The sequence below is a fragment of the Pleurodeles waltl genome, chromosome 8, assembly GCF_031143425.1.
Source record: "Pleurodeles waltl isolate 20211129_DDA chromosome 8, aPleWal1.hap1.20221129, whole genome shotgun sequence".
NCBI classification, from domain to species: Eukaryota; Metazoa; Chordata; class Amphibia; order Caudata; family Salamandridae; genus Pleurodeles; species Pleurodeles waltl.
Window position 1 is genome coordinate 181,223,141 of NC_090447.1, and position 21,279 is coordinate 181,244,419.

The 21,279-nt window shown below is 40.5% G+C and overlaps 1 protein-coding gene across 1 annotated transcript in view; it reads right to left on the bottom strand.

Annotated features, from left to right (window-relative positions):
• Positions 1-21,279, bottom strand: part of URB1 (URB1 ribosome biogenesis homolog) — a 683,114-nt gene that overhangs the window by 582,141 nt on the left and 79,694 nt on the right. The window contains exons 7-8 of the mRNA XM_069204026.1: positions 19,580-19,705; positions 4,427-4,557 (exon numbers count right to left, since the gene is read on the bottom strand). Coding sequence (XP_069060127.1) covers positions 4,427-4,557; positions 19,580-19,705 — 257 coding nt within the window. The remainder of the gene's footprint in view (positions 1-4,426; positions 4,558-19,579; positions 19,706-21,279) is intronic.

Sequence of the window (21,279 nt, forward strand, 5' to 3'; positions counted from 1 at the left end):
CTGGGACCAGCGACCTCTGAAGCCTCAGAGGACTGCCCTGGACTACAGGTCCAAGAAACTCCTGTGAACAGCGGCCCTGTTCAAAACCAGCTACTTCTTTGCAACAAAGAAGCAACTTCCAAGGACTTCACGTTTCCTGCCGGAAACGTGAGACTCTACTCTGCACCCGACGCCCCCAGCTCGACCTGCAGAAAACCAACACCTCAGGGAGGACTCCCCGGCGACTGCAAGCCCGTGTGTAACCAGAGACGACCCCCCACAGCGACGCCTGCAGAGAGAATCCAGAGGCTCCCCCTGACCGCCTGTAACAAGGGACCCGACACCTGTAACGAACACTGCACCCGCAGCCCCCAGGACCTGATGGAACCGAACTTCGATGCAGGAGTGACCCCCAGGCGACCCTCTGCCTTGCCCAGATGGTGGCTGTCCCGGGAAGCCCCCCCTGTGCCTGCCTGCACCGCTAGAGTGACCCCCGGGTCCCTCCATTGAAATCTATACAAAACCCAATGCCTGCTTTGCACACAGCACCCGGCCGCCCATGTGCCGGTGAGGGTGTGTTTTGTGTGCCTACTTGTGTCCTAGTGCTCTACAAAACCCCCCTGGTCTGCCCCTGAAGACACAGGTACTTACCTGCTGGCAGACTGGAACTGCAGCACCCCTGTTCTCCATAGGCACCTATGTGTTTTGGGTACCTCTTTGGCCTCTGCACCTGACCGGCCCTGAGCTGGTGGTTTGGTAACTTTGGGGTTGCCTTGAACCCCCAACGGTGGGCTGCCTATGCCCCAGGACTGAGACTTGTAAGTGTTTTACTTACCTCCTAATCTAACCTTTACTTACATCCCCCAGGAACTGTTGATTTTTGCACTGTGTCCACTTTGAAAATAGCTTATTGCCATTTTTACAAAGACTATACATGATATTGTTTTCATTGAAAGTTCCTAAAGTATCTAAGTAAAGTACCTTACATTTAAAGTATTAACTGTAAATCTTGAACCTGTGGTTCTTAAAATAAACTAAGAAAATATATTTTTAAATATAAAAACCTATTGGCCTGGAGTAAGTCTTTGAGTGTGTGTTCCTCATTTATTGCCTGTGTGTGTACAACAAATGCTTAACACTACCCTCTGATAAGCCTACTGCTCGATCACACTATCACAAAATAGAGCATTAGAATTATCTAATTTTGCCACTATCTTACCTCTAAGGGGAACCCTTGGACTCTGTGCACACTATTTCTTAGTTTGAAATAGTATATAGAGAGCCAACTTCTTACAGTTTCAGGCTGGGGAAAGCATTTTTCGCGTTATTCTTTATGTGGTCCTGCATAGTCAAGTTGGTGTCCAGAGTGATTCCTAGGGACTTGACAGAGTTTGTTGGGGTAAGATTGCATTTGAGAGCGTCTATGGATTTTAGCCATTCTTGCATCTGGGGTAGCGGATTCATTTTTGATATAAGAAGTATTTCAGTCTCAGCTTGGTTGAGTTTCAGGTGGTTGTAGGATAGCCAAAGTTGTACTTCTTTAAGGGTGGCATTTAGTTGGTGTACGTCCTCTATTGAGGATATTTCCATGTAAAGTTGGGTGTCGTCAGCGTATAGGTGGAAGGTGATGTTAGCTCGGTTGAGAATGGAGGTAAGGTGGTCCCCATGTAGATGTTGAAGAGTGTGGGTGAGAGGACAGATCCTTGGGGAACCCCTCTGGTGACTGTAGTTGTGGCATAGGTCCTGTTACTTATTTTTACTTGTTGAGAGCGGTTCCATAGAAAGGATGAGAACCAGCGTAGGACCGCTCCTTCAACGCCAACTCTTTTTTGGTGGGAGTCCAGTAGCAGCTTGTGGTCAACCGTGTCGAAGGCTGCCGAAAGGTCTAGGAGAATCAGCAGGCACCATCGGTCTGAGTCAAGGGAATTGCGAAGGTCATCTACTATGTATAGAACAGCTGTTTCTGTGCTGCATCCTTTTTTAAATCCAGATTGGAGATGGTTAAGAAGGTTGTTGTTGTCTATGTGTTGGATTAGTTGAGAGAGAACACATCTCTCTAGAGCTTTGGCAAGGAAGGGTAGGTTGGACACTGGTCTGAAGTTGTTGAGGTCTTGTCGGGTCTGCTCCTGGTTTCTTTAGCATTGGCGTGACTTGACCCAGCTTGAGGCAGTCTGGTATCACGCCGGTTTGCAGGGAGCTGTTGATGATCTTGGTCCAGATGGGGGTAAGAGTCTGGTTGAGGTGTTTTGTCAGAGAGGCTGGGAGAGGGTCTGCCAGGTGAGATGATGGTTTGGATGTGGCCAGTAGTTTGGAGATATCTGCCTCCAAGAGTGGGTTGAGGGTCTTCCAGCTTCGGGGAGTTGTTATGTGTTTTTGGGTAGGATGATACCCATCCTTTATTTTTGGAGGGATAAGAGCTGGGGAGTTTGTGGAGCAATGACTTTAGGTCTGAATTGGATGGGCAGGACCTTTTAAGGTGGTTTGCTAAGGGTTGATGTTGTGGTGGCGGGGGCACAGTATGGACATAACCCAGATCTGTGACTTGCAGTTCGGCTGGACTTTTCCCTTGAGAAGCAGGGTCAAGGCTGATTTTCATGTGGCTGGGTCCAAACTGGGGTGGCATAGTGAGCAAAAACACTATGGATTTAACTTAGATCCGTGACTGAGGGTGAGTGAAAAGGTTCCACACACTGTCCATCTTCTTTTTGTGTTGCTAAACTCGTCCTAAGTGGTCAGGATATGCCCAGATGTGGGTCCCTTGCTCATTGTGCCACTGGATTCAAGTTAGCCTGGCTGAAGAGGGATAATACCTCAAAACTGATCCCAGGATGCTTGTTTCCAGTCTAGGGCGGACCTGGCCTGGCAGTTCAGGCTGGATTGTTTCCAGAGGAAGCAGGGTCAAGACTAATTTGCAAACGGCTGGGTCCAAACTAGGGAGGCATAGTGAGCAAAAAAACTATCGATTTAACCCAAATCTGTGATTGGGGAAGAGTGCTTGAAAAGTTTCAACACTCCATCCATCATCTTTTTGTGTTGCTATGGTGGGGGCACAGAACTCAGTTTGTTGAGCAGAAGCGAGATATTGCATCTCAATTTCTGAGCCTGAGCTATCATCAGGGGAGAGCATCCCTCCGTCCGCAGCAGACGCCTGTGTGTGTTGTTCTTTCTGGATGTCCTATGGTCCAAACAAGTCTGGTGTCTCGTCTGCACTCTTATCAAGAGATTTCAAGATGTCAAACTCTATGGTCGCGTAGGCTTTTCTCTGTGCCAAGGACAGAATTGAAAGGGTGTCCGTTCCATCACAGAGTGGACATGTTGTGGCAGGGGGAATGCCTAAGGATTAAATGAAAGTTTCGAAGGGCAAAGGCCCACACGGTACCATGGTCAATGAGAGTCGCCAGGAGAAGGTTGAAGTCGTCGAACCGAACGGGAGCAAGAGGGGACTGGGAACGTAAACCATTCAAAGGGAAAGCAGGTACGAACCAGGAAAGTGCAACAGAACAGTGTCAGGCCAGAGCAGAAGAGCACATGTCTGAACCAGACAGGGGAAGACAACAAACTAACAATGGAGCCAATGACCATGCGCATTACACCCAAGAGGAGGAGTTACATTACCTCAAGATTCGAAAGACTTTCTTCGAAGAAAAACAGCTTGCACACATCCGTGCTCATCACTAAATGGCAGGATTATGCTTAGCATGTGTATCTACAGCCACACATGCCTCAAACACAATGCTTCACATTAAGGTGCTGTCGAATAAAATAACTGTCAGCTCTCAAAAAAAGGTCTAGCCAGAACAAATATTTTGGAGTAAATTTCGTAGTCTGCCAGTAGACTAACAATCTAATGGTTTGATTTAACATTAGATGATCCTCATCTAACATGTTTATCAAACTACTGTTTTCATTTTTACGTTAAAACGGATACTCTGGATACTATGTGTCTTTTTGTACAATTGTGTTACATCATCACAATTTAGATCCTAAACAGTGCACAGTCACAGGTTTTGAGAAAAAGCAACCCCTTTCAGCTTTGAAATTAAAATGTGAGTAGGTCTTAAGAGACCACTACTTAATAGCATACCTCACAAATACCCCCTTCCACAGCAGCTTCAAGAAATGATTTGACAGGAGGCAAGGCATTGATAACAATACTCTTTTGCAACTTTTCTCTAGTTGCAACATACAAAGCAGAAATGGTTATCATATCCATGTACACAGGCCATGTGAATAATCAAGCAATTCAGACTTGCCCAGAGAGCATACCTCTATTTGCAAATAAAAATATAGTACTCTTTCCACGTGCCCTAACATTGAAAAGGAAGGGAAAACAATTACCCCCTCCTTTTTTTTTTTACAGTGATCACTCCTACAAAGCAAAGTATACTCTCAGCCAAAGCATGCATAGAAAAGAAAAGACAAGTAGGAAGAAAGGGACCGTATTTACCTGACAGCTGTGCCAATGCTTGGATCATAAAAATTGATACCATGTTTCAAGGAACAGCAAAGCTCCATCAAAAAGTTATGGACCAGTTCTCTTATTATATGCTTTCCTGCTTCCCCAGGCTGCAGGACAACCTATTGAAAGAAAACAAACGTTTCATACTTTTTCCTAAACTAAATCATGAATATCTCATTGCAACTATAGTAATGCCTAAGCTCATGTACTGTGACCATCTAAGTTACATATTTAATCAAAGGCTTTTTGTCAACATTTGATAAATGTAAAAATGTGCCATCTGAAATGACACATGGATTGAAGAGTCAGACTCCTAGACTAGCTGCCACCTATTCTAAAGTTTAATTTTCTAAGAAAGAACATCAGTTATGCTAGGCCATGGGCATTTGTTTAATAAACATTCTGCCACTGGCATGGTTGATAGGATGTCTGGCATGTGAAGACATATTACTGCAATTGTGTTTTGGTCTGTATTCCTGAAGTTGTCGTTTGGTCTATTCTCAGTTAGCAGCTATATCTCAATCAGTGACCTCTGAGAGTGTTGTTCGTTGTCTAAGACCATATGAGGTACCATTTGCTTATGCATTTCCTAGGTTAGAACACTTGCCAACTATCCCGGCAAATGGAGGTATGTTTTGCATTTCTTAGTGATGACTGCTGTTCAGTACCCACACAATGTACTCCTTTCTAAAGAAAAATAAGGGATTCCTCTCTGATGTCCAGGCATGAATACATTAGTAATCTGTCATGGAACCAATGTTAATATTACCAGAAAATGCCCAGACACACTTTACCCTTAAATTACAGTAAACTGTAGCAAGACCCTCATGCCTCTACTTTAGCTATGTAAGGTAAAATGAGAGAAACCTCTCTCAAGAAGGAAAAATACCTTCAGGTCGTATTTTCTAATTTTAAAATGGGGCCCGAGAAGATGCATTGTTGATTCTGGGTCTCATCAAGAGTAGCGTTATAAAGGTAGTGCAATCCTCAAGTCACAAAAAGAAAAGAGACATTAAAAAGATCCACAAGAGAAGAAGAAAGGTAAATGAGCATCAGAAGGTTATTTTATTTCAAATAGAGCATAAGAGCTACTTCAGCTAACATTGAATTACTTAGCTGCTGTTAACGGAATAAAACCTACTTCTTGGTCTCTCCAACAACAAGAGCTGTCAAAGCAACCCAGACCTGTACAAACCCAGACCTGTACAAGATTAGCTACCATTTAAATAAAAACAATATTCCCTTGACCAGACCTCACGTGGCAGGGATGTGTGCATGCTCACGTTAATGTCTATTACAGTGGTCTTATAAAGTGCATTTTCTTTTAAGACTTAAATTAGGTTCACCTTGAATGTGCACTGTGGAAATGGCAAGAGGTTTCACATCTGAGCGGTCTCAAGCTCCACCCTCACTGGAAGATACTTAGTTCAATGTGGTTTCATATTCCGGTTAAACATGTTTCTCAGTTTTCCAATTAATATACATACGGCAGCTTTATAGGGTAGTTTGGTGCTTTTTCATTGTTTTTTGCATTGGTATAAACTGAAGAGCTATGAGGTTCTTTACCAGATTCAGGTGGTACTGAATGCAGCAATATACCACAGTTCAACACAAATTCTTGCAAAGTGTCAAAACTTAGTATTATGGCCATCATTATGGTGATCAATGGCAGCATAGGTTTTCAAATATCGGAAGTTAGGAGAAGTTACGCGCCTTTGGTAACTGTATTTCTGGTGGATACATAATCTCCCACAGAAACCTCACTATATGAACTCTCTTCGGGCCTCAAACTGGTACTGAAAACTTTGTCATCAGTAAAGGCTACCCGCACTGCGATGTGGCACCATGTGGCTCACCAATGACCCCGGACAAGACATCAGAGTAAAGGGGGCATCAACCCACATGCAAGCATCAGCTTCTGTACTTGTTCCACACTCCAGTGAATCATGCAGAGAGTAACAGAGAAAGGAACAACAGTGAAACACAATACTAACATATTTTGCTTTCCTTGGGAACTTATTAGTCACTGCATTAACTCTTCAGGAATGGAGGATTTGTGGTAGGAAATCTTGGATATGATTAGGTGTTCACCAGAAATACCATTAGTGAAGGAAAGTAAATTCTTATTCTTATGCATACATCTTCCCCAAGATATCTCATCTTTCGAACAAGTCCTAAAGTAATACCGCTCTAGGAGTGTGGGTTAAATAGTGATGCTTCAGCCAAGGAAGACATGCAGTACAGGTCGGGCAAAGTACCCATCACTGCATGCCTAAGACATGAGGCAGAAATGCTTGATTAAAGTACACAAAGATGATCATGTAGCCCCTGGCAGAAGTCTGCAACCAGGACACTTCTGGAAAGGGCGTAGAGGAAGCCCATGGCTCCGCAGAGTGGAGACAAATGTCTTCCTGATGGTCTTTCTTGGGCAAGGTGTAAGTGGTTGTTATAAAAGGTGGCCTCGAACAAAATGATGTGTTTAGTCACTGCCTTGCCCTTCTTAGCACTAGCAAAGCGCAATAATAGTCCTAATGCGGTCTGACTAGTAAGATACCATTTGTCTGAGGTCCAGTTCATGAGGTCAATCCTCCTTAGCTGGATGCGAAGAAGGAAAGAAAGATGGAAGAGTAATCGACTGAGCCATAAAAAAGGCAGAAACCACCTTGAATAAGAAGGACGGGCAGGTGCGAGGACCAACTTATCTGGATAGAAAACTGGAAAGGCTGGATGGACTGATGGGGTCAGATGTTCTCTGACCTATTGTGACTAAGTTATTGCCACCAATAGAACTGTCTTCAGAGTAAGAGGTCAAAGCAGGTTACTCTTCCTTGGCTCAAATGAAGAGCCAACAAGAAATTCAAAACAAGGTTGAAATCCCACTGAGGAACATTAAATGAAATATGAGGGAACAAAGCAAGCAAATCTGTCAGAAGATGTTCTGCAAGTGGCCATCTAAACAGAGACTGTTCATCAGGCAAACACAAAAAGGCAGAAAAGGTGTAGTATCATATGTAAAGGGTAGAACCTTCATGGAGAACATGACGATGTAATGGAATGGGATGCAAAGTGGCATGCAGAAGGAGGTCCACATCGCCAACCTGCACTGTGTGTTTAATATTTAGACAGTGGCAGTGTGATAGTATCTGAAACTTGCTCCTTGACATAGAAATGAGAAATACATCCATTAAAAGGCATACTACTCAGAGTTCAAGTACACTTATGGGATGGTGCTGCTTGCTAAGGTCAAAAGGCCCTGCACAAACATTAGAGCCCCCCCCCCCAGACCATTGAAGGAACAACCCACTACTAGATAGGAGTAGTCTAGCCACAAGTGCAGATCTGAATAAACAGAATAGGAGATCTGCACCTATCTGTGAAACTACCCTGATGTTGGAGCGAGTGTGACATCAGGCATATTTGAAAGGTTCTCATTTGGTGTGTGGCTTCAACAGGTCACACATGATCATGAGGCCAAGCAGACGCAAGACCTGCAGGACCAGGACCTAAGTCTGAGTTCAAAGTTTCAGACTCATCTCCCAAATATTCATGATCCTGCGAAGAGGAGCAAAACCTTCCTGTGGATCATGTCCCGTACTGCACCTATAAATGTTGACCTCCATGGGGAAGAAAGAGACGAGACTTGTGAGTGTTGATGGTAAAGCCCAAGTTGTGCATAAACATAATTGTTTACCTAAGACGGTCCCCCTAACCATTGCAGAGTTCTCTGATTTCACCAGACTATCGTCCAAACACTGAAATCCTGACCAATGAAGTCTTCACAACCGACAGCACTTTCCTAAACGTGAGTGGGGAAAGCAGCATACTGAATGGTACATTCTCCCATAAATAATTTTACAGGTGGGGTTACATGTCATATTTCCCTCAACTATATGCTTTTAAGTGTTGTTACCTAAAGGTAAAGTTATGTGAGGATTTAAGCATTTAGAGTGTGGGTATAGGCTAGCATGGCTATAAAGCAAGTTATGGATTGTGGTTCTAATCACAATTTGCACATTTCAGAGGCTTTTAATACAACAGCCAGAATGTAATTAAATAACACATACTCAAACCAATAAATAACAGTATATTCAGTCATATCTTTCATAGGGTTAAAGGTAATGTGATGTGTAACCTTACCTTTAAGATAATTTTTATGGCATTTTTCATTGCATCGGTCACATCAAGAGTGAGGTCACAAGCAATGCATCTGCTGTGCCAGTTATGGCTTGAATGGCTGTTGTGCAAGGTATGAATTGCAGTCCTAACTCAGCCTTGCAAATTCAGTTATAATTCATAACCATAACTGCACTTTAACTATTTTTGTAAGCGTTTGAGGTTTTCATTTTTTTTTACACCTACCCTTTAGAGTTACAACCGATGCTAACTATAACTTCACTTTATCATTTACATTTTTATTACTTTTTCAGTTCAAGTAGCTATGTAAAGCAAAGCAAATTAAAAATTTAGGTAGCGCAACGGAAACCAGTGTGAGTACATGTTAATTGACAGACGTATGTGGTGATGTAAGCGAAACATGCATGTAAGAGGTTCACTATGAGGACAGGAGAATATGCATTGATGTTGTACAGTGAATTCATGTTACTTATTATGGATATGGCTAATAAGATGTAAGTGACTAACTTTGTTGATGTTGAAAATCAAAGATGTTTCAGAAAAAATTATATAGAGTTTGAATTATATTACTTATCATACAGGTAAATCTAATTCTTTCAATGACTTAGTCTTACTGTTATTGATACATATATTGTATCATGTGTCCATCTAGACAATGTCTAGACAAGAGCCACGTAGGTATTTCAAAACCTAGTCTATGTTAATGTAGTTACGTATACTTGTGTGCTACAAAAGCACATCATCTTGTAAAACAAAACACCATAACTGGATTGTAATCATAAAAAAAAAAAAAATACATCAGGTTTTTTACGTATAATGGTCAATTTAATTTACACAAAACACAGTTACAAACGGCAAGTGCCCCACCCCGCGCCAATAGGACAAGATACAACAACGACTAAAAATATATCCACATATTTACATTTTATTTTCTACACAGGATCTTTCCTTCATTTCCAAACCAGGTGTAATGTATAACTGTAAGGATAAAAGAAGGTGGGACATCATGAATATATATATATTTTTTTAACTACAAGCATGGCACCCAAACCGCTCTTTAATTCGAAGTCAACCCTCCTGTACAGGTTCTCTCTTACAATATGGCCTCTAATGTAACGCTGTGACAAACTTATGCTACAATTCTTTTTCCATTACAGCAGTGTGTTAAACTAGAAGCACCAAAATGTCAGCTTTTTTTTTTTTTATGTCTTAACATGGGCATGATTAGGTTAGTGCCCCCACTTCAGCCTGTTGCTCTTTACGGCCTAGTAAGCTACTCATACGTTCTATGGAATAATGTTGTCTTACAATGTTACCTCAACTTTAGTCCTTAAATAACATGAGTCTGGTCTGGCGATTGTTTTACATAGGTATTATTTGCACCTTCATTACAAGGAATAGCCATATCTGGCGGATCAAGTACCACTGTACTCTTATATGTGAATTCCATGCCATTAATGATCCACACCAGCAAGACAATCTTAAAACCTGACCTCCAAAATATGGCTTTGTTAAATCCTCCACTGCATTATTGTGTCAATGTGGTTCTTATTTTCTGTTTTAAAAAATGGTTTAGTGGCTAGGCAGGATATCAGTCCTGCACCAAAAATAGGTCCACAATTGTATCCTTACTGTGAACTTAGTAACCCATTGTGCTGGCTAGGAATCTCCAACGACCGGCCACAAGAACACTACTCAATTAAATGACTGCCCAGACTGTCTTTTGTTTCGAAAAGGAAAAGTTTATTTATTACACATACAATAATAAATATTACATAGTTGTTTCTAAATATATGCATCAGGTAGATGAGATATGTTTGGTGACATTCTAGAATCACATTACTATAAAAAAGAGCAAGCCTACTGGCTCTGTCAAAGGGTCACCACCTTAATCAAAACAATAACCACGTTGGGACATCATCATTACAAACCAGTGCTTAATTTGTAAATAATAAGGTCCCAGTGCTCAAAGCTCTCCTCTTAAACACGCGGCTGCTGCAATTAAAAGTGCGAACACCTAATACTGGGGCAGCGTCATCCTGAAGCCACTTCGGGCCTCTTCAATCCATTTATAGCCACTACATGCCCCTTCAGCTCACTCTGACACCTTACTGCTTTTCCCCTTTCTGATGCTTTTTCGTTTTTCTCTTCCGTCTTTCCCACGTGTCTTTTGCTTGCAGTAAATGCTTGAGACCGAAAACTAAGCGCCGGCCTCCAGAAATAAGTGTTGGTGCTCCGCACCGAAAACAACAAGCACAAATTAAGCCCTGTCACAAACCAATGGAATCCATAACCATGTTTAAATACAATCATCATTATTAAAAGCATTGCTATATTTCTCAATAATTACTGACAAATTACTCCGAATAAAGTATTCAGCGACATGCACTCGCTGTTCAAGCAAAAGGTCAAATCTTTACAGCAGCATATCTTGGGCCATGAAGGGCCAATTTTTGCTTTCTTGGGATCATTTTACTCCTGGCTCTGGCCTCTTCCACAAGCCTCTGGGGCTCTAAAAGGTGCACACTGCTGGGAGCTGAATGTGCCAGCTCCCTGAGCCAGTCTTCGCTCCTGGCTCCTGGTGCTCCTCCCCTGCTTGCGGGGGGACACTTGTGCAGCCTTTTTGCTGCCAGCAAAGCAACCTACTGTCCACATTCCCAAGCCCCAGAGATTCCTGGCTGTCTTGCAGGGTACTTGGGGTGACAATGATGTCCAAATATTCTCCCAACTGCGGGTATGGATGGCCAGCATCAATGGACCTAGGGAGACCTATCTAGACCTGGGGTCAGCTGCAGACAAAGAACTTAGTCTATCCAGGCTACCAGATGGCTTCTGATTCCAGCTGTCCCTGATTCTGCTGTTGTCACCTTTCAGGTCCAGGGTCTAGTTCACGGACTCTCCCTGTGGCCAGGCACCCCTGGTCAATCCTAAGATGCTACATCAGGTCGCAGCCATCCTGCACAGCATTCTGGGACAATCAAAATGGCTCCATCAAGTTTGTAAAGGGCTCCTCCAAGGGCCTCAGGTCCAACCCCTAGCTGACATCACTGCCCAACACCTTTCCACCAAAACTTTAAAAGAGAGGCCCAACTGTGTTGGCTCCAAATGTCTGGGCTGTCTTCTTTGTTCAGTAGGCTTGGGCTGACCCAACCCAGGTGCTGTATGGTAGCTAATTATCAGATGCAGATTTCCTCCTCACCTCTTTCTTCTCAGGAACTGAGTCAATTACTGATAATTGATTTTTGTGTGGGGAGACATTAGGTCCCCAGCAGAGGGGAATTAACTTGGCCCAACAGGAGGGACAAACACCTGGAATCGGATTATGAGCTGAGCCAGAGAAATATGATAATTCTTGATTATCCATAACACCTACATGTATGTTACCGGAACCTGAAAAAAGAAACAGGAGTGCCTGTTTTACCCCATTCTGACACATAGATGGACTGTATAAACCTCAGTGGAGCGAATGTGCACTCTAAGGCAGATTTCAGCTATACGTATAATACAGTGAAAGCACTACAGATTTTCCAGTAAACCCCACTGACCTATCTATAAATGTCCCGTAATGTTATTAGGCTTACCCAGATCAGCATCTACCCTTGCAGAGCCTCTTCTGCACCAGGCCACCTTTGCGCAACTGCTGGGCTGCACATTACAATAGCCTTCCATGACTGTGTACACATGTTCACCTGTAAACAGTCCAGTGCCCCTTACCCTAGCTGCACCGCAGTGGTTTTATCCTAAAGGGCAGACATTGGCATTCAAGTAAATTACCATGAAATTACAGTGAGTGTGGCTCAAGTAGTGAGACTCTCCCACAATAAAGGTCAAAAGCAAAACCTCCAGGTGGACTAAGTGGGCAGAACCCATCTGCAACACTTTGACATCGATAATTAGCTTTATGGTGATTCATTAGCACTTCTGTAGTGCCCAACTCGACCAATTTTTGACTCTCAATTCAATTTATTTTTGGTATAAATTCTTTAAATTTCCCTGCATTCATTATGAATTCTCCAACATCACTTTACTTAATGCCCCAAATTATTTTTTGAGATGCTTGCAAATTTATTTTACCATACAAGAACTGTACCTATATTTGGGAAATTTGTAACCCTCATGATTTGAATTTAGGGGCACTTTTCCAATTTCTGATCACAAATAGGTGTTGGTCACAGTTATAAATGTTATATACTGTCAGATGCACTTTATACAAATACAATTTTGTCATTATTTTTCAGCCTTGAGAAGATTTCATTTGGAGGACGAAACGTGTCCCTGCTGATCTGTACTATTGGCTAATGTTTCTGTGTAACTATTATTGCACTAAAATTTAGACTCAACAAACAATAAATATGATCTAGTGACATATATGATAATGAACTTCCAGTCTTTACAACACTGTACTAGTAAACGTAATTGTGTGCTTACAATTATAATTTATCACAGAAGGACATCCACCTTATGGGAAACATGCAGAAGATCCGAGATTTCCCACATACTGCATTATGACTAAACTTTAGTCACTTTTAAATGTGACATTAATGTACTGCCAACCAGGGAAAATCTGGAGGCTCAATGTCACTCTAGTCTTATAAGGTTTATTTATCATTGTATTAGATTGTTGTTTTAATGTGGTTATAACCAGCAAATAAATAGCCCTTTAATGCTGATAAGTGCTCTAAGACAGTAGCAAAAATCTAACTTTAGAGCAAACTGATTCTGCAAAGGTCAGTGAAGGTATTTAAATACTAAACCATTCTACTATTAAAATATTGAGGCTAAGAGGCTCCATCTTTAGACTATACACAACTAATTACATACTCTGCAAACTCATCACCACAAATGCTTCTTGATACAAGAGAAAACATGCTGCCATGAAAGATTACAACAGAATATATATATATATATATATATATATATATATATATATATATATATACACATACACACATTTTTTTTTATACTCTACGGTGGAACAGGACAAATCATACCTGCACAATCTACAGCTGCATGATGTCACCACATAAATACGCATAAAATTAGAAATATCCAATAACATAGGAAAACCAAGCAGGCTACTGACTCTATGCCGAACAACATAACCCAGAGGTTTTACACTAAAAATCTATAAAAACACTTTTACAAATTCCTGAACCTTGTTAATCATTTCCTGGACAAAGAGACAACATCTCAAACAATCGTAGATTATACTATCTCCCTGACCCAATGCTCAACAAAAATCAGCGTCTTCCTGCATCAAACTGCCCAAAAGCTTCCCAAAATCATGACAACATTTATTCTAAATATATTCAAAGGGTTTGGCTAAGGGTCTTGATCCTATTCATCTCCAACTGATTCATTCTGACCATGCACCCTTCGTTGATAATCATCAAATTTTTTACAATATCTGTAGAAACATTTAAACCCCTTCAAGAACCCCACATAAGGAACTCTCCTGTTCTTGCTCACACAGGGTGCCAAGAAGGCTTTTGACCATGGTAATCCATCCCATCCTAAACCTGTCCGAGAGAAGTTTATAGTTGGCCTGTTTGTGATGACCATCATTCGAAACAATTTCTAATTGTCAGCAGCAAAAATATCTGTGATCTTGTCCATTCCATATGCACATTTTACAGCACTATAAATAAATAACAAATACAATTTTTAAATCTAATTAACCAACTTACAGACCTTGGAATGATGGAAAGCTGAGTCTGCATTGCAAGGATTCAAACTTATGCCCTATAGGTCACTGCACATAACAGCAGAGAATATTAATTTACTGGGCCATCGTTATTTCCTCTGCAGATTTAGTTCTTAAGCTTCCTACTCCTTCTCTTGTGCCTATTTATCATTAATCTATTTATCATTATGGTGCATTGCAATTCTTTTACGTTGAAGGTAACTGTCCTCAGCCGGTGGCCACCTGTCATGATGTTCTAAGAACATGAGCTGACCTTTGGTCACTCAGTGCCAGTATTGTCAAAGCTCAACTGGGTACTGTATGGGCTTCTATATTTCCACATTAATCTGTGTTACCTCAATTTCTGTATGTTCAGCATTAGTCAATTTTGCAATTAGTTTTGGTCTTTCGGGAGACTACTGTCCACCTGAGGTTCTGACAGCTTTCACTTTGCACCTCTCTTTTTGCTAGGGTTCCCATTTCCCATTTGTGCAACTGTACATGTGTGGACTCACATCAGCAAGCTGGTCTTGCTAGTTGCATTTTGAGCGCTTTGTTTTGGAACGACAACCTGATCGGCAGAGTGGAGGGTGCAGCAGTTGTTACTATGCATTTCAATGTGGGTGGGTGTAATTTTGTAATCCACATCTTGAGCATTCTTCTTAGGTAACATGGATATCAAAACTCAAAAATGTTGGAATGGAGGAGCAATCCCGGACTGTTCTTTTTTTCAGTAACGCACATTAATTGTAAAATATAGAGTGACAGCCCTTCGGTGGCACACTCATGTTTCAAGTATATCTTGAAAAGCAGAGTTGTACTTTTTAAGCGCCTGAAGGCCTTGACCTGCAAGTCGCAGCCAAAATACTGTGGTGACACAAACCATCCAACTGCTGTGAACATCTTTCTTCTGTGATTTACAATCAGTACAGAACAAACATGCTGCAAGGTTCATATTGCACTACAGATTAGTTAACGGATCTCAGTGAGTATTATTCACTGGTGGTACACAAACACATTTCTGTTTTCTTACCCGTAAGATTTATTGTGTATTTATATATTGTTCACACATACTATGTGCAATTACTCTACTTTTCGCATACTAAAGTCAAAATTATTGAATTATATCAACACTATAACACATTACATTTTTCAGTTTGTCTTTTGCAGCTTTATGTACCACTCCCACATATAATCTATATAAAACACATGTGAAACAAATTTCTGCACTGATCTATATGGAGTAAGAAAAATATTCTATAACCCTATTGTTTTGTTTCACTTGTAAACATGTATTGTGCTACCTTACAAACTCTAACTCCACCTGCTCCACCAAGAGCATATAAACCAGGAATGAAAACAATGGCTAAGAATGCCTGAGAATTACTTAGCTGCCCCAAGAGTAAAACAGAAAAAGACACACTTTATTTAACTGCCTTGGTTTAGAGGGTGTAGTGGTATGTAATACCTCACAGTTCGGAAAGGATGGCAAACATCAAGATGTCATACAAGGGGTTCAACATAATTTTCAATACAAGCCAAGTACTTTAGTAAGCAGCATACAGTTTTTACTCTGCAGCAAAGTGCTCATGTGACCTTTGACAGTTACGTTGCTGCTTACAAAATTCTCACTGCTTCATGAGAGTTTGTGGAATGACTGGATCAGTACATATGGGATCAACTGATCAATCATTGTTTTAGTAAAAATATTCAGGCAGTCCAAATTTGACTTTGGAGATGATTAGTATTTATGAAGCAGTAGAACAGTCTATGCGAGCATGGAAAGAACTGAAGAAAAAATATATTAATGTTTCACAGGACATGATCAATATAGTTTATAATACTCCTGATAGTGAAAGAAATAAGACAATAATAGCAAGGTAGTTGGAAATAGTTATAGATGTGATTCATGGATGAATCTTGCCAATTCATGAAGTTGCCCTACTTCGTATAAACAGTGTAAAAAGTGCATGAGAAATCGACCTAATGTGAAGATGAGTCTTTTTCCAGCAGAACAAATAATGTAGGAAGCATGCAAAAGCAGAGTAAGGACAACAATTTAGGATCTGGTAACCTAGAGCTCACAGTAAGGTAGACAGGTAAGTAGGAAAACAAATGTATTCAATTTTACTTGACAAAGTCTCTTCAAAACCAGAAACCAGGTCCCCAATTATTTTTTGTATTTGATAAAACACAGTGGAAGAAGTTGCTCAGGGTAAAATTAAATGTGGTAGATGGAAATGGTATGGCTTCTGGAGAGAGCAACATAGATGTGTTTCTGTACTTTGAAGATTAAGTTGAAAATAATGTCAAAAGTATTTCCGCAAAAATATAGTTTGCAAAGAAACATCATAACATACTTAGAAGGAGGGATTAGAGTATTTTTTGGGGTGATTAATCTATGGAAGAATTAGTTGCCGTTCTCAAGAAAGTGTTAAAAAATAGACTGCATCAGAAGTTAAAATAAATATATTACAAAAGGTCAATGACAATGAAGGAGTGGTTGCGTCCAACAGAACCCCTTGGTTTGCTCAGAAGGCAACTCCAAGGGGGATGCAAGACTCTGCTGTTACTAACTGCTAGACTCAGGTAGCCCTCCAGGCATATGAGGATGAAATGAAGGCCCTCCATCTTCGATATACAGTGTCTCCGAAGGTGGCCCGAGCAAATTTCTGACAAGTAAAATGTCAAAATGATTTAATGTCTTTGGAAGTGGTAACAACCTAAGAAAAAGGTATTATTATTAATTATGGAAGCACCAAATAATGCACACAAACGTCAACTTATGTTATTTTTAGGTCTTTGAGAATATTATTTGTGATGGGATTTGCAGTGTCCATTTAGAGATCCTTCAGGGTGTAATAAAGCATAGAGATAGTCTTGAACTGCTGTAGCTTTAAGCTGACAGAATGGACAGAACAATCAATAACCTCGAAGGTGCTCATGATCTCATCTGGGAGAATGCCTAATTTGAGCACCCTACTCCATTTGAAGGCCAGCAGTGAGTTATCATCAGTGCTGTAAGCACCATAAAACTGGTATAGTGCTCTAATCGAAACCTTTCATTGACTTTCCATGTCCACAGCTCGGACAAGACTCGCTGTCCTAAATGCGGATTCCCTGCAGCAGATATTGCAAATCTGTTTGCCAGCTGCCCTGTGCTCCAGGAATATTGTTTGGAGGTTGTTCACCCTATATTCCGTTTGGGACATTGTTCTCTTCTATGCATCAGGGAGATTATGTTGGCTTACAAAATTGAGCACAACCCCAGCCAAACTTCACTGATGTTGATCATAATTATTACTGTTCAGCTCCAAAAGGTGCTAGAGTGGTGGCCACCTTTTTGTCAAATAAATCAATTTGAATGGGGTATTTCTAAGGCTAGAGGCCCCAATGCCCTTAAACTTTTCCAAAGGATCGGACCCTGCCCTAATTGGTGCTGAATTGCAGTGTTCTAGAATTGCTTATTTTGTCCCCACCCTTACTGTTTTCTTTTCTGTTTCTCTGTGTCTTTATTGAGTAGCATATCCTGCGGCTCCTATCATTCTCAATTATCTCTGTTTAATAAGATTGTAACAATATTTTGTGATCATGACTGACACTAAAATAAAAAATATTTTTAAAAGTATTTGAGGTGTCAATCGAAATGATAAAAAAACTATTATGTAAGAAAGTTTTTTTGTTCAGTAAATAACATAACTCACATTTCTGTAAATAAACAGTATATTGTTCATACCCAGTGCATACTCACAGTTGATGGTAGCTTTGCAGGGGCTGGGGCGATGCTAAGCCATGTTATTAATTAGAAGGAAAACACTACAGTGTTTAGATCTAGGATCTTGCAGCATGTAAGTGCATTATATTACAACAGAAAGAGAAGCCCTAGCTTGTGGGTGGGCAGTAGAACATTTTAAAACTTTCCTTTGAGTCGCTGAATTCATTCTTGACATGGACCATAACTGTTGTTTCCAACTTGATTGGCAAAAAAAAGGAAGGTGAATGGCTAGCTTGTAGTACATTTATTACTCAGTTTACAGGAGGAGTACAACTTTAATGTGTGCTTTTTTAGTGAATGAAATAATGCATATGAAGATTTTTTTAAATCTCATATGCCTACTCCTAAGTGTAAGGAGGAGGAAAGGTGTAAAGTTTATTTTATGATGGTGGGCAATATAGGTAAAATAAAGGAAATAGTTTCTATTGATTAATAGAAGGCTTTGGTGACTGTAAATGTGGCTTCCAAAGGATGAAACAGTATATAATTTAGTGATTTGTATGACAGACTTTGAGGGAATTCTCAGGGTATTTGCCAAAAGTGGTACCACTTTTAGGTATAAAGCACAGACCTGTTGCGCTGGCACATGAAGGCCATTTTGGCAGTACAACTACTAAAAAACAACCAACATAATGGTCGTTGGCCAGGCATGGTCAGTGATATGAATTTGTACACAGGTGCATGTTCTGAGTGTGTTCAATCAATAAACAAAGGTGTAGTCATCATAAAACACATCACTAAACCCCTACAATTTCTTGACAAAGCCTGGGAAAAATTACCTATTAATTTTGTGGGACCTATGTCCACCTAATGCACTTAAAAAATATTTGATTGCTCTCACTGACTTCTAGATCAAGTGGCCCAAGTGTGAGTTTGTTAGTTCAACTTCTATCAGTAACATTATACTTTTTCTACAGAATGTTTTTTCACAAGTGTTTACTCAGATTCGAGTCACTGAAAATAGGGTGCTGTTTGTGCCCAATATTATGAAGGACACCCTAAGTACATAAGGGAATAACCATTAGACAGCTACAGTCTATGGTCCCCTGTCAAATCCTCTGCTCTGGAGTGCTAACATAATTCTTAAATTCTCACTGCAAAATGTAGTTAATCTGCCCCCCTGTGATTGCTTTTACAGACGTACTGTCTGTCCCATAGGCCCTGACACTGATAATCTCACCCACTGCCACTGAAAACTATTGTTGAGTATCTATGCTGCAGAGATTACACAAGGTACTGTAATAATTTCTCAATATCCTCTGAGTGCCAAAATCTAACGAGGAATCCATACACAATTAGTTGTCATGTGCTAAAACAATTGCAGTTTATACTAAAAAAAATACACAGTGACAATGACCTTCATCTCATTTTAAAACCAACATTTCCAGTCCCTTGTTTGCTCTAGGAGATTTGTTTTGGACATGCTTTTGGTTTGAGCATTACATAATGATGTCATTAGACAAATATCTTCGGCTCACTCGCATGTCATTCATGCAGCAGTTTCATATCCATGTGAATATTTGGCTCTGCATTATAAAGGTTACCTTACCTTCACATCATCTGTGCTGACATCCACAATCCCATCCCAACGGTAAAGTGAAGCAATTTGACTTAAAACATTTGCACTGAAGAAGTGGACCTTTTGTGTTTTGTTGATGTTTTGATTTCGAACCACCTGAAAACAGGAGCAGAGAGGTGTTACAACATCAATTAACATCAAGAACCATTTCAAACATAGCGAGTATCACATGCTAGTCATTCTTTCTGAAACACATTACAAGTTGAGCAGTTTGAGTGGAAGGATAGGAGAAGAAACTGCACATATTAACATATTTAGTATTAACATGTATTTTAGAGTGTTAGTGACTGGGAAAGTTTTGAGAAGAACATAGAATTAAGCTGGTTGAGCAGGAACAGCAATGGGTTAATAAAAAAAAATAACAAGTACTTCCTAACCAACATTTTAAAACTTTTCTTGAAGAGCTCTTTTATTGCTTTCTTTTTTGTTCACATTTTTATACTGTGGGAGTGTAAGAAAGATAACTATAACAATATTAATATAAAAAGCTATAAACTCACAAATATAAGAAAGATGGCAACTCCTTACTGGAAGATCTCTACCAACAAATAATTTATCTAGGCACTACGTTGGCTAATCTTTACTTTAGTAATCTGCACCTCCTTCACCATCTCTGTGCCCCTTTTCCACCTCTCTCGGTACCGACACTTCTAATTGTCATTTCCATGTCCATTGTCACCCTTACTCAAGGCCACCCCTGGACCCCTAGGTCATCCTGTGGCAAACCCTCTTGCATTTGCTTGACATTAATGTTTTCATTGCTCAAACTGTGCTTCTTGAACTATCTTTTCGCTTCCCTAAGTCATCTCTGTGCTTCATGTATAACGAGGGTCCTTGTAATGTCACAACATTGGTGTCTTTGTTTCTATTTACTATCTCCTTTGAGACCTCCTTACTGCCTGATCATGAGTGTGCACCTTTGCCATCTTTGTGCCCATCTGCTGCGCTCGAGCATTCCTGCTAAACAACTGCCCTCTTGGCATCCCCGTAACATTGTAAACTCCCATGCACCCTTTTCCAATCGCTATGCAAACATTTCCCGGCCTGACAAAGGGGATCATACTCTAAAATGACAGCAATTTCCTGGACTCCTCCCAAACCAATGGTTGTTGGAACTTGCTACTGTGGGATCTTATTCATTGAACAGAACCTTAAAGAGGAATAGTGGAATTTTCCCTAGTATGTGAATGTTAGTGGACACATCCACTTTGCTTTGGCCTTAACTTGTTTTAGCATCTGCAATCCTTAAAAGCTGGCCAGAAACACGTTTTAGAACATTCTACCCAGAAGGCAACTATATTTAGTTGCCCTACTATGATCCTCTTTCTACCTTTATGTAGATGTGGAATTTGGGGAGGGTGACATTTGGTCTGATGTCTATGTTCCTTCAATTGGCTTCCAGTTTATGTAACCTTTCTAACTGAAAACGTGGCCATTTTCATTTACCTAGCACAGCTGTACGGAATTAAAAATGAAGTACACATTTTCCTTCAGGCCCTTTATTGTCAGGCTATCTCTTCCAGAACATTTCCACATTTTTCCCAATTTGACATAGTTAGGCATCTTTGTTCTTTTAGATACACCAAAAGTTGCAATGTCTCAAACAGTAATGCCCATTTGGCAAAGAACATATCAACTCTGCACAACATGGATGCCAGGATTAGAAGTTG